We start from the raw sequence: 19,355 nt of genomic DNA, 5'->3' as shown, positions 1-19,355 counted from the left end.
AGGTTCAAGCAATTATCCTGCCTCAGCCTACCAAGTAGCTGGAATTACAGGCATGCACCACCACGTCTAGCTAGTTTTGTACTTTTAGTAGAGATGGGGTTTCTCCATGTTGGTCAGTCTGGTCTCGAACACCCAACCTCAGGTGATCTGCCTCAGCCTCCCCGAGTGCTGGGATTACAGGCGTGAGCCACCACTCCTGGCCTGCTTCTGCTACATTCTGTTTGCTATAAGTGAGTTATTAGTTCCTGCCCACCCTCAAGGGGAGAGGTTTCCACAAAGATGTGAATACAGTTGGCCCTTATATCTGTGGGCTCTGCATCCTGTGGATTCAACCAACTGCGTATAGAAAATATTAGAAAAATAAAATAAATAACACAATAATAAAAAAATACAAAATAATACAAAATTAAAAACCAATATGGTATAACAACTACTTACATAGCATTTACATTGAATTAGATATTTAAGTAATCTAGAGATGATTTAAAGTTTATGGGGCCAGGCGCAGTGGCTCATGCCTGTAATCCTAGCACTTTGGGAGGCAAAGGCGGGTGGATCACGAGGTCAAGAGATCGAGACCATCCTGGCCAACATGGTGAAACCTGTCTTTACTAAGAATATAAAAATTAGCCGGGCATGGTGGCGCGAGCCTGTAGTCCCAGCTACTTAGGAGGCTGAGGCAGGAGAATCGCTTGAACCCAGGAGGCAGAGGTTGCAGTGAGCCAAGATCACGCCACTGCACTCCAGCCTGGTGACAGAGCGAGACTCCATCTCAAAACAAAACAAAACCAAAAAAAAGCTTATGGGTGGATGTGCATAGGTTGTATGTGATACTGTGCGATTTTGTATCAGGGACTTGAGCATCTGTGAATTTCCGAGGGGGATCCTGGAACCAATCCCTCTTGGATACCAAGGGATGACTGTATCAGGAAGCAGAGATCTTTGGGGTCATCTTGTCAGCTGCCTATCATATAGCTCCTATCAGCTACCCTTTTAAGTGGCTTCACACTAAACAGGCACAGATAAAGATTTTCTGTTAGTGGTGTTTTGACTCTTGGGATTTTTTCCCCCCCACCGGCTTCATAACTCAGCTTATTTATCAAATCTGAACTCTGTTGATAAAGAATGCTTCCACACCCACAGCAGGCTTTATTTTTATTATTCTTAGTTATGTTGACATTGTGGTAAAGAAGAACCATTCAGTACGTGTGAATTGAATTGGCTGTGCTGGTTTATTGACAATTAAGTGGGTAAATTTCAGTGTCAGATTTTTTTTTCTGAGATGGAATCTCTCTCTGTCGCCAAGCTGGAGTGTGCAGTGGCGCAATCTTGGCTCACTGCAACCTCAGCCTCCCGGGTTCAAGTGATTCTCTTGCCTCAGCCTCCTGAGTAGCTGGGACTACAGGTGCGTGCCACCATGCCCAGTTAATTTTTGTATTTTTAGCAGAGGTGGGGTTTCACCATGTTGGCCAGGATGGTCTCGATCTCTTGACCTTGTCATCCACCTGCCTTGGCCTCCCAAAGTGCTAGGATTACAGGCATGAGCCACTGCTCCCGGCCCAGATTTTATATTTTAAAACAATTCTTGGTCAGGCACAGTGGCTCATGCCTGTAATCCCAGCACTTTGGAAGGCTGAGGTGGGAGGATCGCTTGAGGTCAAGACTTCAAGACTAACCTGAGCAACATAGTGAGACCTCATCTCTACAAAAAAAAAATTTTTTTTTTAATTAGCAAGATGTGATGGTGCATGCCTGTAGTCCTAGCTGTGCAGGAGACTAGGGTGGAAGGATTACTTGAGCCTGGGAGGTCAAGGCTGCAGTAAGCTGTGATAGTGCTACTGCACTCCAGCCCAGGCAACAGAGCAAGACTCTGTCTCTAAAAAAAAAATTGTAAATATTGTATCACAGATGAGGCTGAGAAAAGAAAAAACAATTGAAAAATAAAATTGTTCTAATTTTCCATCAAAAGACAATTAAATAATAACAACTTGTGATTCATTTGCGTCCTTAAATGCTTTTGTCAGAGGGCCACTGTGGGGTATCTGTTATTAAAGGGCCTTTCTCCATCACATGTTGCTCCTCTGGTCTTCATGCTCCTTTGATTTGTTCTTGACTGATGTTAGCAAGTTTCCATGCTAGGCACAACTCTGGGAACAGGTTTTCACCAAACTCAGGTCTCTCAGCTTCTCTCTCACTGTTTAGATATGTTTGTTGCTCACAGGGGAGGAGAGAAAACTGAAACTGGGAGAATAAGGTCTGTGATAGGGTGGTGGTGAGGGAGTTGGAGGCACCTGGAGGGATAGAGGGGTATGGCAGGTAGAAGAAACAAGAGAGGGAGAAGTGAAGCTGGAGAAATAGTATTCAGAACTGGTTTTCCAAGTATGGTGATATAAAAAAATTATGTTGGGAAAAAGGCTGAAATTGTTTGAGGTTACTCATTATTGGCAGTTGGCTTTACCTTAGGTTCATAGGATGATGTTAATTACAATTGTAGCTTCCTAAGGGAAATTTTGTTCTCAATATTCATTTACCAGGCATTTATTGAGTCCTTATTATGTCACAGGCAAAATGCTGGGTGCTAGGGATAGAGATATAGATAAGGCAGTTTTTGCTGTCAAGAAGCTTTTGTAGGGGAGACAGTTGAATAATAGAAAATGACTGATTAGACTGATAAGTTCACTTGTAGCTGTGCATATATAGAGTTTAATGAGAGTGTTCAGCTACCTATGGAAGATCAGGGAAGATTTGCCTACAGAGGAAGGTTAGGCCTATGAAGACTTGAGTCTTGGATGTTGAATAAGTGCTTTCCAGGTGGTCTCGGTGCAAAAGGTTGCACCAGGTAGTGGTGACAACATGTCAGAGGCGGAGAATGGTGGTAGAACATGGTATGTTCTTTACAAGAAGCTTGCAATGGCTGAGCACAAGGTGTTACAAGGTAGAAGAAAATACATTGGAAAGAGAGGGCAGAGCAGTATGATATAAGGTAACATGAGCCATTTATCTTGGCTGGTGATGGGGGAGCCCCCAAAGGACTTTAAATAAGCCTTACATCATGTTGAATATGGCATCTTAGAAAAAGCATTGTTTTTAGAGTGAATTGGTGGCAGTGTGGAAAACAGATTATAAAGGAACAAGACTAGAGGCAGGGAGACTAGTTAATTGTAAGAGATGATGGTAGGAGGGGGCCGGGCATGGTGGTTCATCCCTGTAATCCCAGCACTTTGGGAGGCCGAGGCAAGTGGATCACTTGCAGCTAGGAGTTGGAGACCAGCCTGGCCAACGTGGCAAAACTCTGTCTGTACTAAACATTTTTAAAAAGTGAGCCAGCTTTAAACCCAGCTGCTCAGGAGGACTTTTCTGGGAAGTCATATTGTTGGAATCATACAGTGTGGACCCTGTTCCGATTAGTTGTTTCACTTAGTAATTTCATTTAAGTTTCCTTTATGTTTTTTTGTGGCTTGATGGCTTATTTTTCTTTTCTTTTTCATTGGGTTTTTTTGTTTGTTTGTTTGTTTTTGAGATGGAGTTTTGCTGTGTCACCCAGGCTGGAGTGCAGTGGCACAATCTCGGCTCACTGCAACCTCCACCTCTCGGTTTCAAGTGATTCTCCTGCCTCAGCCTCCTGAGTAGCTGGGATTATAGGCGTGTGCCACCACGCCCTGCTAATATTTGTATTTTTAGTAGAGATGGGGTTTCGCCATATTGGCCAGGCTGGTCTCGAACTCCTGGCCTCAGGTGATCCGCCCACCTCGGCCTCCCAAAGTGCTGGGATTATAGGCATGAGCCACTGCGCCCGGCCTTCTTTTTGTTTTGAGATGGAGTCTTGCTCTGTCGCCCAGGCTGGAGTGTAGTGGCATAATCTTGGCTCACTGCAACCTCTGCCTCCTGGGTTCAAGCGATTCTCCTGCCTCAGCCTCCTGAGTAGCTGGGATCACAGATGTACACCACTACACCCAGCTAATTTTTGTATTTTTAGTAGATATGGGTTTTCACCATGTTGGCCAGGCTGGTCTTGAACCCCTGACCTCAAGTGATCCACCTGCCTCAGCCTCCCAAATCTTTTTTTATCATTGAATAATATTTCATTTTATGGACAGTTTATCAGTTGAAGGACATTTTTGTTGCTTCTAAGTTTTGGCACTTATGAATAAAGCTGCTATAAACGTGTGTGCAGGTTTTTGTGTGAACATAAGCTTTCAACTCATTTCGGTATACACCCAGGAGCGTGATAGCCAGATCGTATGTAAGAGTATATTTAGTTTTGTAAGAAACTGCCCAGCTGCCTTCCAAACTGGTTGTACCATTTACATCTGACCAGCAGTGAATGTGAGTTCCTATTTCTCTACATCCTGGTCAGCCATTAGTGTTGTCAGTTTTCTGATTTTGGCCATTCTAATAGGTGTCATATAGTGGTGTCTTTTTTTTTTTCTTCTTTTTGTTGTTTTAATTTGCAACTCCCAAATGACAAATGATGTTGAGTGTCTTCTCATATACTTATTTGCCATCTGAACATCCTCTTTGGTGAGATGTCTGTTAAGGTCTTTGGCCTATTTTTTAATGGTTGTTCATTTTCTTTTTGTTGCGTTTTAAGAGTTCTTTGTATGTTTTGGATACATATCCTTATCAGATATGTATTTTTCAAAGATTGTTTTGTAGTGTGTGTCTTGTTTTCTTGTTCTCTTAACAGCATCTTTCACAGAGCAGAAGTTTTTAATTTTAATGAAGTCCAACTTAGCAATTTTTTCTTTTGTGGATTATGTTTTTGGCATTGTATCTAAAAGGTCATCACCAAACTCAAGGTTACCTAGATTTCCTCCTATGTTATCTTCTACAAGTTTTACAGTTTTGTATATTACAAGTAGGTCTGTGATCCATTTTGAGTTAGCTTTTGTGAAGGGTTTAAGGCTTGTGTTTAGATTCTTTTTTTTTTTTTTTTTTTGTATGTAGATACCTAGTTGTTCCAACATTATTTGTTGAAAGACTCTCATTTCTAAATTGAATTGCCTTGGCTGGGTGCAGTGGCTCACGTCTGTAATCTCAGCACTTTGGAAGGCAGAGGCAAGTGGATTTCTTGAGCCCTGGAGTTCAAGACCAGCCTGAGCAACATAGCGGGACCCCCATCTCTACTAAACATAAAAAAAAAAAAAATTAGCTGGCACGGTGGCTCATGCCTGTGGTCCCAGCTACTCAGGAGGCAGGGGCAAGAGGTTTGCTTGCACCTGGGAGGTTGAGGCTTCAGTGAGCCTTGATTGTGTCATTGCATTCCAACCTGAGCAACAGAGTGAGACCCTGTCTCAAAAAATAAAATAAAACAAATTTCCTTTGCTCCTTGTATTTTTTTCAAGGTAAAAAAAAAAAGACTTCTTTCTGGCTTCCATTACTATATAGATTGTAGTGCCACTGAAATTGGGTACAAGAGGAGCAGGTTTGGAGGAGGAAGATAATGAATTTAGTTTTAGATATGCTGATTTGGAAATATCTGTGGACCTTTGGTATTTTCAAATAAGCAATATCCTTTCCTAGATTTCAGGAGTATAAGAAAATGAAAGATCATTTAGCTCAATGCTATGTGTATACACAAATGGAAATCAAGTTATATATCTAGGCTAGGGGCACAGTCAGTGCTAAAAGTCAGCCTGACTTCCCTCCATTCAGGGTTCTTTCTACTGCAGAGGGAGGGCTGCTCTGGAACCACAAGGAGCCCTTCTGCGAGGTTTTGCCATTGCCCTTGAAATACAAATCTAACCCTAGTTTGTTCAACTCTGCTGCAGTTCCAACATAATTCCTGGCCTTTCCCTGTTATTATAATGGCCTTTTACCATATCAAATTCAGTTTGGGGTTTAGGAGGTTATGACACGATAACTGTTTTTGGGTTGACAGAGTAATCTGCTCGTTTAACCCTCTTATAGTCTGGAAGGCAAGGTCAAGGAGACAGTGCACAATGCCTTTTGGGACCATCTTAAAGAGCAACTATCAGCAACTCCCCCTGACTTCAGCTGTGCTCTTGAACTTCTGAAAGAAATTAAAGAGGTGAGTGACCTTCCATTTGCAAATGTAAAGTTTCTAGACATCTCCAGTTCATTGGAGTGTCAGTGGCCAGCAAATCTTAACTGAACATGGTCCATGAATCAGTCAGAGACTAAGCAATAGACAAAAATCATACAGTAATTTCAGCAGGGAGGGTTTAATATAAAAATTATTATAACAGAGAATAGGAGAAATGAGGGCTTGGGTAGTAAGAGTAAGGAAAACTAAAGAATCCTTGAATATCAGATAAAAGGGCATCTATCATACCCTTAGGGCTGAGAGAGGCCAACCAAGGACCTCATTTGAGAGGGCATAGCTATGCCATGAGAAGTTACTGGCCTGTGTATGCTGCTGACCACAGTGCACTGCAGGAGCCAAGCACTGGAGAAGCTATTCATGCCGCAGGAGCCAAGTACTGCAGGAGCCTGCCGAGTGAACATACCAGAACCAGGAATAAAAGCTCTTGCCTTTGCAATGTCTTTCTAGTATGTGGCAGACATACCTTAAGGTGACCCACAATGTTCTGCACCCTTGTATAATCTCCCCTTGAGTGGATGAGATTTGCAACTCTAAGCAGTACGGCAAAAGTGATGGGATATAACTCCCATGATTACATTTCATCATATAATACTCTGTCTTAGGAGACTGAAGGGAGAGATTCTCCTGCTGGCCCTGAAGAAGCAGTCAGCTGTGTCGTGAACTGCCTTTCAAGAGGGCCACATAGCAAGGAACTGCAGGTGGCTTCTAGGACCTGGGGTTAGCATCCAGACAATAGCCAGTAAGAAGCTGGGGCCTTCAAGTGTACAGTTGTGAGGAACTGAATTCTGCCAACAATCTGAATGAGCTTGGAAACAGAATCTTCCCCAGTCATGTTTCCAAATGAGAATGCAGCCCAGCTAACACTTTGCTTGCAGGCGTGTGAGACCCTGAACAGAGGACCCAGCTAAACTGCGTCTGTACTTCTGACCCGCAGAAACTGAGATAATAAACATGTGTTGTTACAAGCTGCTTAGGATTATGGCAGTATGTTATACAGCACAGAAAACTAAATAACACCTTCTGCTGATGAAGCTTAAAATGTGCCATCTGGCAGAGGAAAGCTATGGAAAGGACTTAGCTCCATTTTCACAGAGCAAAGAACAAATCCGTGAGGCAACATATTGATAAATGGCACAGTCCACCCCTTTGGCTACTCAGCTTCCACATGCACTCTTCTATACACATTTGAATTCCTGAAAAGAACTCTTACAAGACAGATAGCTATTTATTATTTATCCTCCTCTGCAAATGAGGAGACATGGCCCAAATAGTTATTGTATCCATCACTGGCCGCTCCTCAAATTCAGCCAGTTTCACTGAATATTCTGTTACCTAAAGGCTGAATCATAAAATTAGCTTCTAACAACTTGTATATAAAATAACAATGAAAAGAAAGAGGAAGGACAAAATGTTGGCATATATAAATAAACATACATATAATAAGCAAAGATAAAATTTGTAGTCCTTGTTTCCATAACTGGTCACAAGGCTATAGTTGTTATCTATGGCTTCCTTCTTCCACTATTCATTCATTCCATATTTCTCTTGTCCTTGGCCAGAACTTCAGCTGGTTGGGGTTCTTTATCTGGTGCAGTGACCCAAACCTTCATTGCCAAAGAGTCTGAGACATTTTGCTTTATTTGTTTGCTGTGGTTTTCCATTAACCTTTAATATTGAGCTTGGGAGTACTAAGAGGCAACGCAGAGAATCTCCTGAGTTTCAGGCATAGTCTTTCTTACCCTCATTGTGTGGCCACAATCCAATTTCTCATTGGTACTCAGGAGCAAGTACTGCATCCAGTACAGTAACTCCTTTTTTTACCCTTTTGGTTCAGTGGTGTAAGGAGCCCCCAATGGCCAGGTGACAGTTTCATCTTCTATTTCATTGGAACCAATGCAAGTATTTCACACTAATCAGCAGACCTCAAAGTTGGCAGGGTGGGAAACAAAAATCCTGCAAGTGGGTTATCAGGTGTACTAGTAAGAGGAAGCAGTCCTATTTCTACTGCTTGATTCCTGGACCCATGTATTCTGGCATTAGGGGACAGCACCATAGAATGGTCTTTGAAGCCAGGCACAGTGGCTCACACCTGTAATCTCAACACTCTAGGAGGCTGAGGTGGGCAGAATGCTTGAGTCTAAGAATTTGAGGCCAGCTTGAGCAATGTGGTGAAACCCATCTCTACAAAAAATAGAAAAATTAACCGGGTGTGGTGGTACATGCCTGTAGTCCCAGCTACTCAGGAGACTGACATGGAAGGATTGCTTGAGCCTGGGAGGCAGAGGTTGCAGTGAGCCATGATTGTGTCACTGTGCCTCAGCCTGGGCAACAGAGCAAAACTCTGTCTCAAAAAAAAAAAAAAAAAAGAATAGTCTTTGATTCAAAGCATATATTGCATCCTATAAGACCAATTCCCTTCCTTTCAGGTATGGTTGCTCACCTAATGCTGTAATTGAGTCTAAAAGAAGCCATTCTGCTTTTTAGTTAGGGCCAGCTGATTCTCAGTGAAAGCTTTTTGGTCAGACCAGTTAATTTAGTAGGTATGAATTCACTGCATTTCCTTTGCTGTGAAATGAGTTCCTTGAGCAGATGCAATGCAGTGGAGTAGGCAAAGACCCAGGACAGCTGATAAAGCATTCTGTGATTATGTGGATGCTGGTACTGACAGAAGCATGGCAAACAGGGAAGACAACTCCATATCCAGAATATGTGTCTATCCCAGTAAGGATGAATCTCTCCCTCTCTAAACTGTTAGAGGTCCAGTGAAATCATGGGGAATGGGCCATATTGGGGGGTTTAAAAAATTTTATTTAATTTTTTTAGGATTTATTTTTGTTATGGCAAAATATTCATAAATTTCATAAATTCATAAATATTCAAAATTTACTATTTTTTAGTGTTATAATTCACTGGCATTAAGTATATTTACAATATAACCATCACCACTATCCATTTCCAGAACCTTTGAATCTTCCCTAACAGAAATTTTGTACTCATTAAAGAATAGTTTCTCTTTCCCCTCTCCCGCTAGTACCTGTACCTTCTGTCTCTATGAATTTGACTACTGTAGTTACTTATAAGTGGAATACAATATTTGTCCTTTTAGTTTTGGACTTGTTTAACTTAGTGTAATGTTTTAAAGGTTCATCCATATTGTAGCATATATCAGAATGTAATTCCTTTTTATGGCTGAATAATATTCTTATTATATGGATAGAATACGTTTGTTTATCCATACATCTGTTGATGGACATTTAGGTTCTTTATGCCTTTTGGCTATTGTAAATAATGCTGCTGTAAACATTGTGTACAAGTATATATTTGAGTCCCTGCTTTTAATTTTTCTGGGTATATACCTAAAGGTGGAATTGCTGGATCCTATGGTAATTCTATGTTTAACTTTTTGAGGAACTGCTAAACTGTTTTCTGTTGTAGCCACACCATTTTATATTCCTACCAGCAATGTACCAGGGTTCCCATTTCTCCACATCCTTGCCAGCATTTGCTATTTTCCATTTTTGATAATGGCCATTCTAATGGGTGTGAAGTGGTATCTCATTGACTTTCATTTCTCTTAATGGCTAGTGATATTGAGCATCTATTCATGTGTTTGTTGGCTATTTGTACATCTTCTTCAAAGAAATGTTTACTCAGGTACTTTGTCCATTTTTAAATTGGATTGTCTTTTATTGGATTTGATGCTTTTGGTGTCAAATCCTGCCAAATCCTAGATCATGAATATTTACACCTATGTTTTCTCCTAAGAGTTTTGTAGTTTTAGCTCTTATTTTAGGTCCTTTTTTTTTTTCTTTTTGAGACACAGGCTTGCTCTGTCACCCAGGCTGGAGTGCAATGGTGCGATCTTGGCTCACTGCAATCTCTGCCTCCCTGGTTCAAGCTATTCTCCCACCTCAGCCTCCCGAGTAGCAGCTGGATTACAAGTGTGCACTATCATGCCCGGCTAATTTTTAGTATTTTTAGTAGAGATGGGGTTTCACCATTTTGCCCAGGCTGGTCTCAAACTCCTGATCTCAGGTGATCTGCCTGCCTCGACCTCCCAAAGTGCTGGGATTACAGACGTGAGTCACTACCATTTTGAATTAATATATATATATTTTTATTATACTTTAAGTTTTAGGGTACGTGTGCACAACTGAATTAATATTTTTCTATGGGGGTAAGGTAAAGGTCCAACTTTGTTCTTTTGCATGTGGATATCCTGTTTTCCCAGCACCATTTGTTGAAAAGACTGTCCTTTCCCCATTGGTTCTTGGCATTGTTGTTGAAAATCATTTGACCATATATCCAGGTTTTATTTATCAGCTCTCTATTCTTTTGGTCTGTGTATCTGTTCTTATTACCAGTATATGCTTGGTCTCTTATAAGCCATTTTCATTTGATAATAGATTGCTGCTGCGCATGTCCAGTCTTGTAGCTACGTAAGTTAGACAATACCTAGTTCCTGATGGGAAGCTTAGGCCACATGGTTACCCAGTGTTCTATAGTAAGGTGTTTACTTTCTACCAGGGCCCAAGAAGTTGTTTCTCAAAAGGTGAATAATTATCAGTAAAGAAGGAATAGATTTGCTCCCAATTCCTAAAGGTCCATGTGTGGTTCTCTTATTGGTGCTTGCAAGACATTCTATACAGCACCCTTATTGGCTATGGACACTTAAAGTGTCATTGGATCTGCAGGATCATAAAGCCCAAATGGTAGAGTGGCTTGTACTACAGTCTAAACTTGCTGCAGAGCCTACTCTTGCTCTAGTTAGTTAGCACTCCCTCATCCCCCACAACATATGGGTAACCTTGAGCGATTCTAAATAAATCAAAATCACTCAAATGAATGTCAAAGTACCAAACACAAATGTGGTGCATGTTGCCTCAAAAATCCAAAAAGGGGCTGGCTGTGGTGGCTCAGGCCTATAATTCTAGCACTTTGAGAGGCCAAGGAGGGTAAGTTGCTTGAGCCCGGGACAACAGGATCAGCAGGGACAACACAGCGAGACCTCCATCTCTAGAAAAAAAAAATCTTTTTAATTAGCTGGGCATGGTAGTCATACCTGTAGTCCCAGCTACTTAGGAGGTTGAGGTGGGAGGATCACTTGAGCCCAGGAAGTTGAGGCTGCAGTGAGCTGTGATCATGCTACTACACTCCAGCCTGGGCAACAGAGTGAGACTCTGTCTCAAAAGAATCCAAAAAGAAGGACCAGGTGTAATGGCTTATGACTATAATCCTAGCACTTTGGGAGGCCAAGGCAGGAGGATAGCTTGAGATCAGGAATTTGAGGCCAGCCTGGCAACACAGCGAGACCCCGTCTCTCCAAAAAAAGAAAGAGGGAGAGAGAGAGAGAGAGAAAGGGAAAGGGAAGAAAGGAAAGAAAGAAAGGAAGGAAAGAAAGAAAGAAAGGAAAAAAGAAAGAAAACTAAGCTGGATATGGTGACATGTGCCTGTAGTCCTAGCTACTCAGGAGGCTGAGGTGGGAGGATGGGAGGATCACTTGGGCTCAGGAGTTGGAGGCCATGATCATGCCACTGCACTTCAGCCTGAGCAACAGAGTGAGACTCTGTCTCAAAAGAAAAAAAAAATTCTAAAAGGCCTACTAAGTGTTATGCCTTTTTTTTTTAATGGTGGGTGGTTCAGGTACAGCAATTTGTCCTTCACCTTGGAAGGTATCACTTGAAAAGCTCCTGACCACTGAAACTCTAGAAACTTTACTGAGGTGACAGGCCCCTGAATTTTTGTGGAGATCATCTGCTATCCTCAAGTTTTCATGTGTTTAAGGCATCTAAAGTACTTGAAACTTGCTGGTCATCAAACCTCACTCATGGTACCAACTTTTTACCAGTCAGAGTCCAATCAAGAGGCAGAAACCATGCAGTAATTTGAACAAAGAGAAGCTTCCACAATGCAGGAGCTTGCTGAGAGGAGCATACCAGAGCCAAGAAGGAAGGCCCTTTTCTCTTGCAGTTTCTTTTTACCACCCTTGTTTGACAAAATCTAACATTGTGCCAGCTAGCAAAGGAAAAATAATTCAAGGGCCCAGCTCCGTTTTTGCAGAGTAGGCACTGAAGGGTAGATTTGGAACTGAGAGGCTCCAAATTGGTAACTGGCAGAGCTTGGCAATTAAAATATAGTATGGAGCAACTCTGATTTTATTTGTTTAACATGAAGGTAAACAGTTGAGATCTTGCTATGACAACACCATATTCTATTCAATTAAATATTCATTGAATCCTATACCCTAGGCCCCCACCATGTCCTGTGTGTTACAGAGGCATGGGGATGAATAAGAGTCCCTGTTTACCACGAACTTGTTTTGGGGGTTAATAGGCTACTTCAGTGACTTGCAACAGCTCCTATGCCTATTTCATCCTTGCCCTTTGAAGTAAAATAATCTAAAAAATGCCTCCCTTTTAAAGTTAAGAGACCTCATCACCATGCGATGGTGGGTATTTTATATTTGTTGTACCCTGTATGTCTTTTTACCACACTCCTTGATTTTATTCATCTCTATATCTCATTCTGCCTAGAAAATGATATACTATTCCTGTAATTGATCCCCTTGAGCCTTGAATTATCACTGGCCTCTGAACAAAGATAAATAATATTCCATGGGAAATTTAGGGACCCAACTTCTTGATCCTTAAAAAACATAGGCTGGTATGTCTTTAGCTAAAGGGGTTGCCCATTGGATAAAGTTTGGGGCTTTAAACAGATTAACTCCTTTGACTTACTTTCCTGGGCAGATCTTGCTATCACTGCTGTTACCACGCCAGAACCGCCTGAGAATTGAGATTGAAGAAGCTCTGGACATGGACTTGCTCAGGCAGGAGGCAGAACTTGGGGCCCTGAAAGTCCTCTATCTCTCTAAGTATGTTCTCAACATGATGGCTTTGCTGTGTGCACCAGTTCGAGATGAAGCGGTGCAGAAACTAGAAAACATTACGGATCCTGTTTGGCTACTGAGGTATGAAACTTGGTTCTGCCCCCAAAAACCTGCTTTAGCCCCTGAGCCAGGATAAGCTGGGCCAGACCTAGATTATAGCCATTGTCTTGACCAGCTCTTCCCTGCTAAAGACCTGACTAACACCCTTTTTCTCCTCTGGTCAATTCAGTCTTCTTTTCCAAAGATGGCCCCACAGGGCCTTTTGGTTATCCTTAGCTTGATTGGGCCCCCCCTCTATAATACCATAAGACACTACAGTACATACTTCTTTCTTTTAAGGAGTTAAAACATCCCTTTCCCAGGTTTTTTTTTTTTTTTTTTTCTTTTTTTTTTTTTTTGAGATGGAGTTTCACTCTTGTTGCCCAGGTACAGTGGTGAGATCTCAGCTCCCTGCAACCTCTCCCTCCTGGGTTCAAGCGATTCTCCTGCCTCAGCCTCCCGAGTAGCTGGGATTACAGGTGCACACCACCACACCTGGCTAATTTTTGTATTTTTAGTAGAGACGAAGTTTTGCCATGTTGGCCAGGCTGGTCTCGAACTCCTGACCTCAGGTGATTCACCCACCTCGGCCTCCCAAAGTGCTGGGATTACAGGCATGAGCCACCATGCCTGGCCCTTGGGCCCTTTCCCAGGTTTTCTCTTCCAGTTCACACACTGTGAGGAGACAGTGATGGGTGGTCATCCATATTTCACAGCTTTAGGAACCAAGACCCAGAAAGTTTAAAAAAAACAAAAAAAAACACAGTTGGCCCAATGGGTCAGAAATAGCATCACCTATAATCCTACTTCCTGAAGAGAATTGTTAGCATGCTGGTGTATTTCTTTCCACTGACTACCCTTTTTAAGAGGCAACAGAATGATCGTAGTGAAGGAGATCTAGACTGAAGGCTTCAAGGTCCAGAGACTTAGCTGTTCCCAGTTCTGCCACTGACTCACCCTGGGTATTGGGTTCTGGGCCACATGTCATCTTCTGAAAATATAGGAGGTAAGACTAAGTTAGTCTTCAGGCCCCTCCTAACTCTAAAATATAGTGATTTAATGACTCCTTGGGTAGGTTTCTAGCTTACTAGTATAAATATTCTCTTTCCCCCTGTGTCAGAGGGATCTTCCAGGTTCTGGGCCTGATGAAAATGGACATGGTGAACTACACTATCCAGAGCCTTCAACCCCACCTGCAGGAACATTCCATTCAATATGAACGGGCTAAATTCCAGGAACTCCTCAATAAGCAGCCTAGTATGTATATAATGTGAGGGCAGGAGTGGGAAAGGTATTACCTTGGGTCTGACTTTTATAATGTTAGAGAGTACTCTATCTCTTTTTAGGAATAGAAAGTTGCTTATTAGGTGAGGGGAGGGAGAAGGAACATTTATCTAAGACAGAAAGACCCTCAAAGCATTTATTTATTGACCAGGAGTATATCTTGAAAAGAACCTTGGTCGTGAAGCCTCAGAGATGAAGATGCTAAAGATGCTTACACACTCCATTACCTGTCATAGGTCTTCTTAATCACACCACCAAATGGCTGACCCAAGCAGCAGCAGACCTCACCATGTCACCTCCGACTTGCCCAGACACTTCTGACTCCTCCAGTGTGGCTGGCCCCTCTCCCAGTGAGGCAGCCAACAACCCAGAGCCCCTCAGCCCCACAATGGTGCTGTGTCAGGGCTTCCTGAACCTCCTTCTCTGGGACCCTGAAAATGAAGAGTTCCCTGAGGTAGGAATGTCTGGGGGCATTGCCTTGTTTTGTATTCAGGGCTTCCATCGGGACTTCCCCTGACAGCCTGTTCTTCCCTGGTTCCCAGACCCTGCTGATGGACAGAACCCGGCTGCAGGAGCTGAAGTCCCAGTTGCACCAGTTAACCATCATGGCCTCAGTCTTGCTGGTGGCCAGTAGTTTCTCTGGCAGTGTTTTGTTTGGCTCACCCCAATTTGTAGATAAACTGAAACGCATAACCAAATCGCTGTTGGAAGACTTTCACTCCAGGTGAGCTGCATAGTTATTTTTTAGAGTAGAAGGTGATCTGTGGTATTTAGAACATAGGCAGGTAATGAACAATTGCTTACTGTCTACCACAAACCACAGAAAGGCCCTTTGAAACCATCTACAAAGATTGTTGGTTTCTTTCCATAAGTGGTCATGAGGCTTGTAACAGAAAAAAAACCTTTCTTCCAAAAAGGGTAGTGTGGAAGATAGTTTGCTGCAAAAGGGTCATTATCTAGTTGAGTGGTGACTGTGGGCTGGTATCATCACATATATCCAGGACTTGGTCAGTCGGTCAGCAATATTGATTGCACATCCTACTGTGTGCAGGCCATCACACCAAAGGAAAAAGAGGAATCAGAAGGCCAGGTTGTAGTTATAATTGATGAGGTGGGACAGATGATTCTGGAAAATGCCTAAGAAAGTCTTAAACATGTATATGTAAAAATAAAGTCCATGGGACTAAAGAATGCTGAGTGGATCCAAGAGCACAACTAAACACTTTTCCAGAGTTGATTTTATCATTTACCTTGTTTGCTAAGAAGTAGAACACGGTGCCACTTATAGAGAATAGCTGGTGTCTTGAGGGTTACAGTGAGGACATTGTACCTACCCACTGGGCCCTATAGCCTGCCAGGGGCTGGGGTTTAGGGGTGGAGAGGATGGCCAACATTCTCCCTCAAGTGGGCCTGGCATCTGGTATACAGCATTCTGGGTCCTGGGCCTATGCCAGGGTTACCTGGTGGGTGCCAGCTTACTTTCTTTCATGGTCTAGGCCTGAGGAAGCTATACTGACTGTGAGTGAACACGTATCTCAGGAAATCCATCAAAGCCTCAAGAATATGGGCCTTGTTGCTCTAAGTAGTGACAATACAGCATCTCTGATGGGACAGCTCCAGAACATTGCCAAGAAGGAGAACTGTGTCCGCAGTGTTATTGGTGAGTATCCTTGTGGGGTAGTGAGAATGGTGAGGGAAGAGATAGATCCCAACCGTGGAACGCCAACCTTTAACAACATGAAGCATGGTCATTAGGTACGTCATTGTTTAGCCTTGAGTTTTTTCAAAATGCTGGGTTGAAATCATATCCATCTCAGTTAAAGACTAACTGTGGTTCTCAGGATGATTTGCACCCAGAAATTCATGACTTCTGGATGTGGGATATGTCTAACCAACCTGGTTAAGTCACTGGGGCCTACAGGTCATTCTCTGATGGCACCCAAGAAATCTGACATTCCCCCATCTCCCAACAAGAAACTAATGCTGAATTTAGCTGGAAGACATGTTCCTATAGTGGGGAATCCCCTACCCTCATGCCGGAGTGGAGGCCATGAACTTGGCCAGCTTGGTCCTAACCTTAGCCATCTGAAGGATCAGTCTAAGTTCCTCCTGTTATGTCAAACACTCACTAGGATGTAACTGATGGCTACTTAAACAATCTTTGAATAGTCTGAAAATTACTAACACACTAATTTTTTATATTTGTCCTTGAGAGCAAGATAGCAGCCCCCTTTCCAAACTCAACAAATTTCCTTATCTATAGGTAAATGGGCAGGTTGGTACATATCCATTAACTTAGAATGTGGGTGAGTAGAGTGCAGGGGGAGTTTTCTCCCTGAAATCTGTTTGCCCTTTCCCTTATCCCTATCTTTTCCTGCTCACAGATCAGCGGATCCATTTGTTTTTCAAATGCTGTTTGGTTCTTGGTGTGCAGCGGTCTGTGTTAGACCTTCCTGGAGGCCTTACTCTCATTGAAGCAGAACTGGCAGAACTGGGCCAAAAGTTTGTCAACTTGACACATCACAATCAGCAGGTGTTTGGTCCCTACTACACTGAGATCCTAAAAACCCTCATTTCCCCAGCCCAGGCACTGGAAACAAAAGTGGAGTCTGTTTGATAGCATTGGCTCAGAGCCCTGGTACCTTGGACCCAAGAGGAGGCCCATCATCTTCCTGGAGTAACATCACCAGTGACCAGCAGACAGTGAGCTTCTATCCCAGGCCCTGCAGCCAGTATACCAAGGCTGTAGGGATCAAGCATGTAAACACCAACTGGCCCGAACCCATTCACTAATAAACTTCTTAAGTGCAAGAAATCCTCCATTTTTCCTGTGCTGCCGCTGAGGCCAAGCCCTATGACTTCAGCCCTCAACTAGCTGAGAAGCCAGCAAGCCCGCAGTTTTCCCCTCTCTGGCTATGTGTACCTTTCAACATATAGAGCTGAGCAGCCAAGACACCCAGGTGCTAGCATTATTTTCTTTAAGGGTAAAGCATTACTCCCGGGGAGTTCTTAGAACTCTGGAATTATCCAAATTGTGAATATAAGGGTTTCTTTGGAAGCCTTTGTTTTGTCCAGTTCACCTCAGGAGAGGACATGGTTTAGGGAAGTTAGCTCATTTCTAGGACCAAATTTCCCTAAAGGTTTCAAAGAATGCAACAGGAGTCAAGGGATATTAAGAGCCTCAGTTTCCTCTTCTGTTGCATGGTCTGAAGCAGTATGCAAACCCGGGGCTGGATGAAATGGATATTGGCTGCAAGCAAGCATTCTGTTGAGGACAAGTTCAGAGTTCATGGGACCTGTCAAGTTATCCAGAGTTCAGACTTGGACAGTTAGGTCTGTGACTCACTTGTATCAAGTTTATTCCAGTCTTGTTCTCTAGCTCAGTAAGTCTCCTTTCCCTCATCTCTAAGCTTAGAACACCCAGTTCTTCCAGACAGAGGTGATGTGGGCATTCAGAGGTGGAGCAGCCTCCATCCTTCTGGCTTCTCCATTCTGGGCAGTTGTGGTCGTAAGCTCTTGTTGGCATCACAACTGAGAGGTGTTCTAGGAAGGATTTGGGCTTGTCTCCTGAGATTGTAGAGACCAACTCATTTTCAGGCTGACTGCAGCAGACTAGCTCCAACCTAGTATGGCTGAAATGAAGAAAATGTTCAATTCAGATTTAGAAAGTGGAAATTCAGTTGTGTGTTCTCAAGACAAGGTGAAGAAAAACAATGTTCTCATCATTTCAGGTGATGGAAGTTGCTGAGTGTTATACACCTAATCTAGGAAGAACAACAGAAGGGGGATTTGAGTTCCATTAGGCCCAGAGTTTCCTTCTAATTGACTTCCTTTTTTAGAGGGTAGATCCTAGGTAGGTGACAGAGCTAGATCAACACAATATGACTTTTACTATGACTAGAAAAGCTGGAGGGCCTGGATGATTTGCATTTTTCTAGTCTTACAACTAGACAGCTTCAGGATGGGGAAGCCCAGATGAAGTGGTATGTTTAATAAACGGTGAGGCCTGCCCAGTTGGATTCTCTGATTTGCAACTATTAATTTGAATTTTTGAAAAATCCACGTTTTGGAAACCTCATTATTTTAGAGGCAAAAGGACTCTGAAGGGATTCCTGGGAAGAAGATTGTCCGGTTGGCAGGTGCAGACCCTGGACTGACAATAGAACCTTGCTTTGTACTTCACCATTAAAATAGGGGCTCATCAGTATATTAGAAAATTTGAATTTATTTTCTTATGCTTTCTCATGGAGGAGACAGGGATCTTGTCCCTAAACAAGGAAAGATAGCTCCATTCAATCCTGCCCACTGGTTTGAGGGAATTTAAAAAAATGTATATTTGTATTTTAAATTGTGGAGAAAATACACGTAATATGAAAGCTATTAGTGACATTGAGTATATTCAGAATGTTGTACAACCATCATGACTAACTAGTTCTAGAACATTTTCATCACCACCAAAGGAAATCCCATTCCAGCAACCAGTCACTGCCCATTTCCCCCCCTTCCCTTGCCCCTAGCAACCACTAATCTTTGTCTCAATGGGCTTTCTGACTCTGAATATTTCCTGTAAATGGAATCATATAATATGTAGCTTTTTGTGACTGGCTTCTTTCACTCATTTTTCAACATTCATTTGTGTTCTAGCATGTATTGGTAGTTCATTCTTTTTATGGCTAAGTAATATTCTGTTGCATGAATATACCACATTTTGCTTATCCACTCATCAGTCCATGGGTATCACTTCAGTCCTCAACTAGCTGAGAAGCCAGCAAGCCCTTAGTTTTCCCTTCTCTGGCTATGTGTACCTTTCAACATATAGAGCTGAGCATTTTGGCTTTTGTAAACAATGCCACAGTGAACACTTGGCATTATTTACAAAACTCATATATAAGTTTTTGTTTGAACACCTGTCTTCTATGTTTCTAAGTGTCTACCCATATATCCAGGAATAGAATTGCTGAGTTCTATGGTAATCCCTGCTTAATTTATTGAGAAACTACCATTTTGAGTTAGTATTTTTATATAGTATAAGGAACAGGTCCAACTTTATTCTTTTGTATGTGGACATCCAGTTTT

General features: G+C 42.4%; 1 protein-coding gene across 18 annotated transcripts in view; it reads left to right on the top strand.

Annotated features, from left to right (window-relative positions):
• TCP11 (t-complex 11) overlaps positions 1–17,101 on the top strand; it is a 29,023-nt gene extending 11,922 nt beyond the window's left edge. For 6 of the 18 annotated variants that reach the window (XM_012503226.2, XM_030802988.1, XM_030802994.1 and 3 more), the window contains 7 exons: positions 5,911–6,031; positions 12,817–13,037; positions 14,116–14,252; positions 14,516–14,733; positions 14,822–15,003; positions 15,776–15,939; positions 16,664–17,093. In XM_012503226.2, coding sequence (XP_012358680.2) covers positions 5,911–6,031; positions 12,817–13,037; positions 14,116–14,252; positions 14,516–14,733; positions 14,822–15,003; positions 15,776–15,939; positions 16,664–16,896 — 1,276 coding nt within the window. In that variant the 3' untranslated portion in view covers positions 16,897–17,093. Of the gene's footprint in view, positions 1–5,910; positions 6,032–6,301; positions 6,537–6,669; positions 6,807–12,816; positions 13,038–13,862; positions 14,002–14,115; positions 14,253–14,515; positions 14,734–14,821; positions 15,004–15,775; positions 15,940–16,644 lie in introns of those variants that run through there. The other 12 variants (XM_030802987.1, XM_030802991.1, XM_030802990.1 and 9 more) reach the window with 7 other exon arrangements.
• The last annotated feature ends 2,254 nt before the right edge of the window (positions 17,102–19,355 follow it).

Source organism: Nomascus leucogenys, chromosome 22a (genome assembly GCF_006542625.1).
Source record: "Nomascus leucogenys isolate Asia chromosome 22a, Asia_NLE_v1, whole genome shotgun sequence".
Taxonomy (NCBI): Eukaryota; Metazoa; Chordata; class Mammalia; order Primates; family Hylobatidae; genus Nomascus; species Nomascus leucogenys.
Note: the sequence above shows the minus strand (reverse complement) of the source record. Positions and strands in the feature narration are given on the sequence as shown.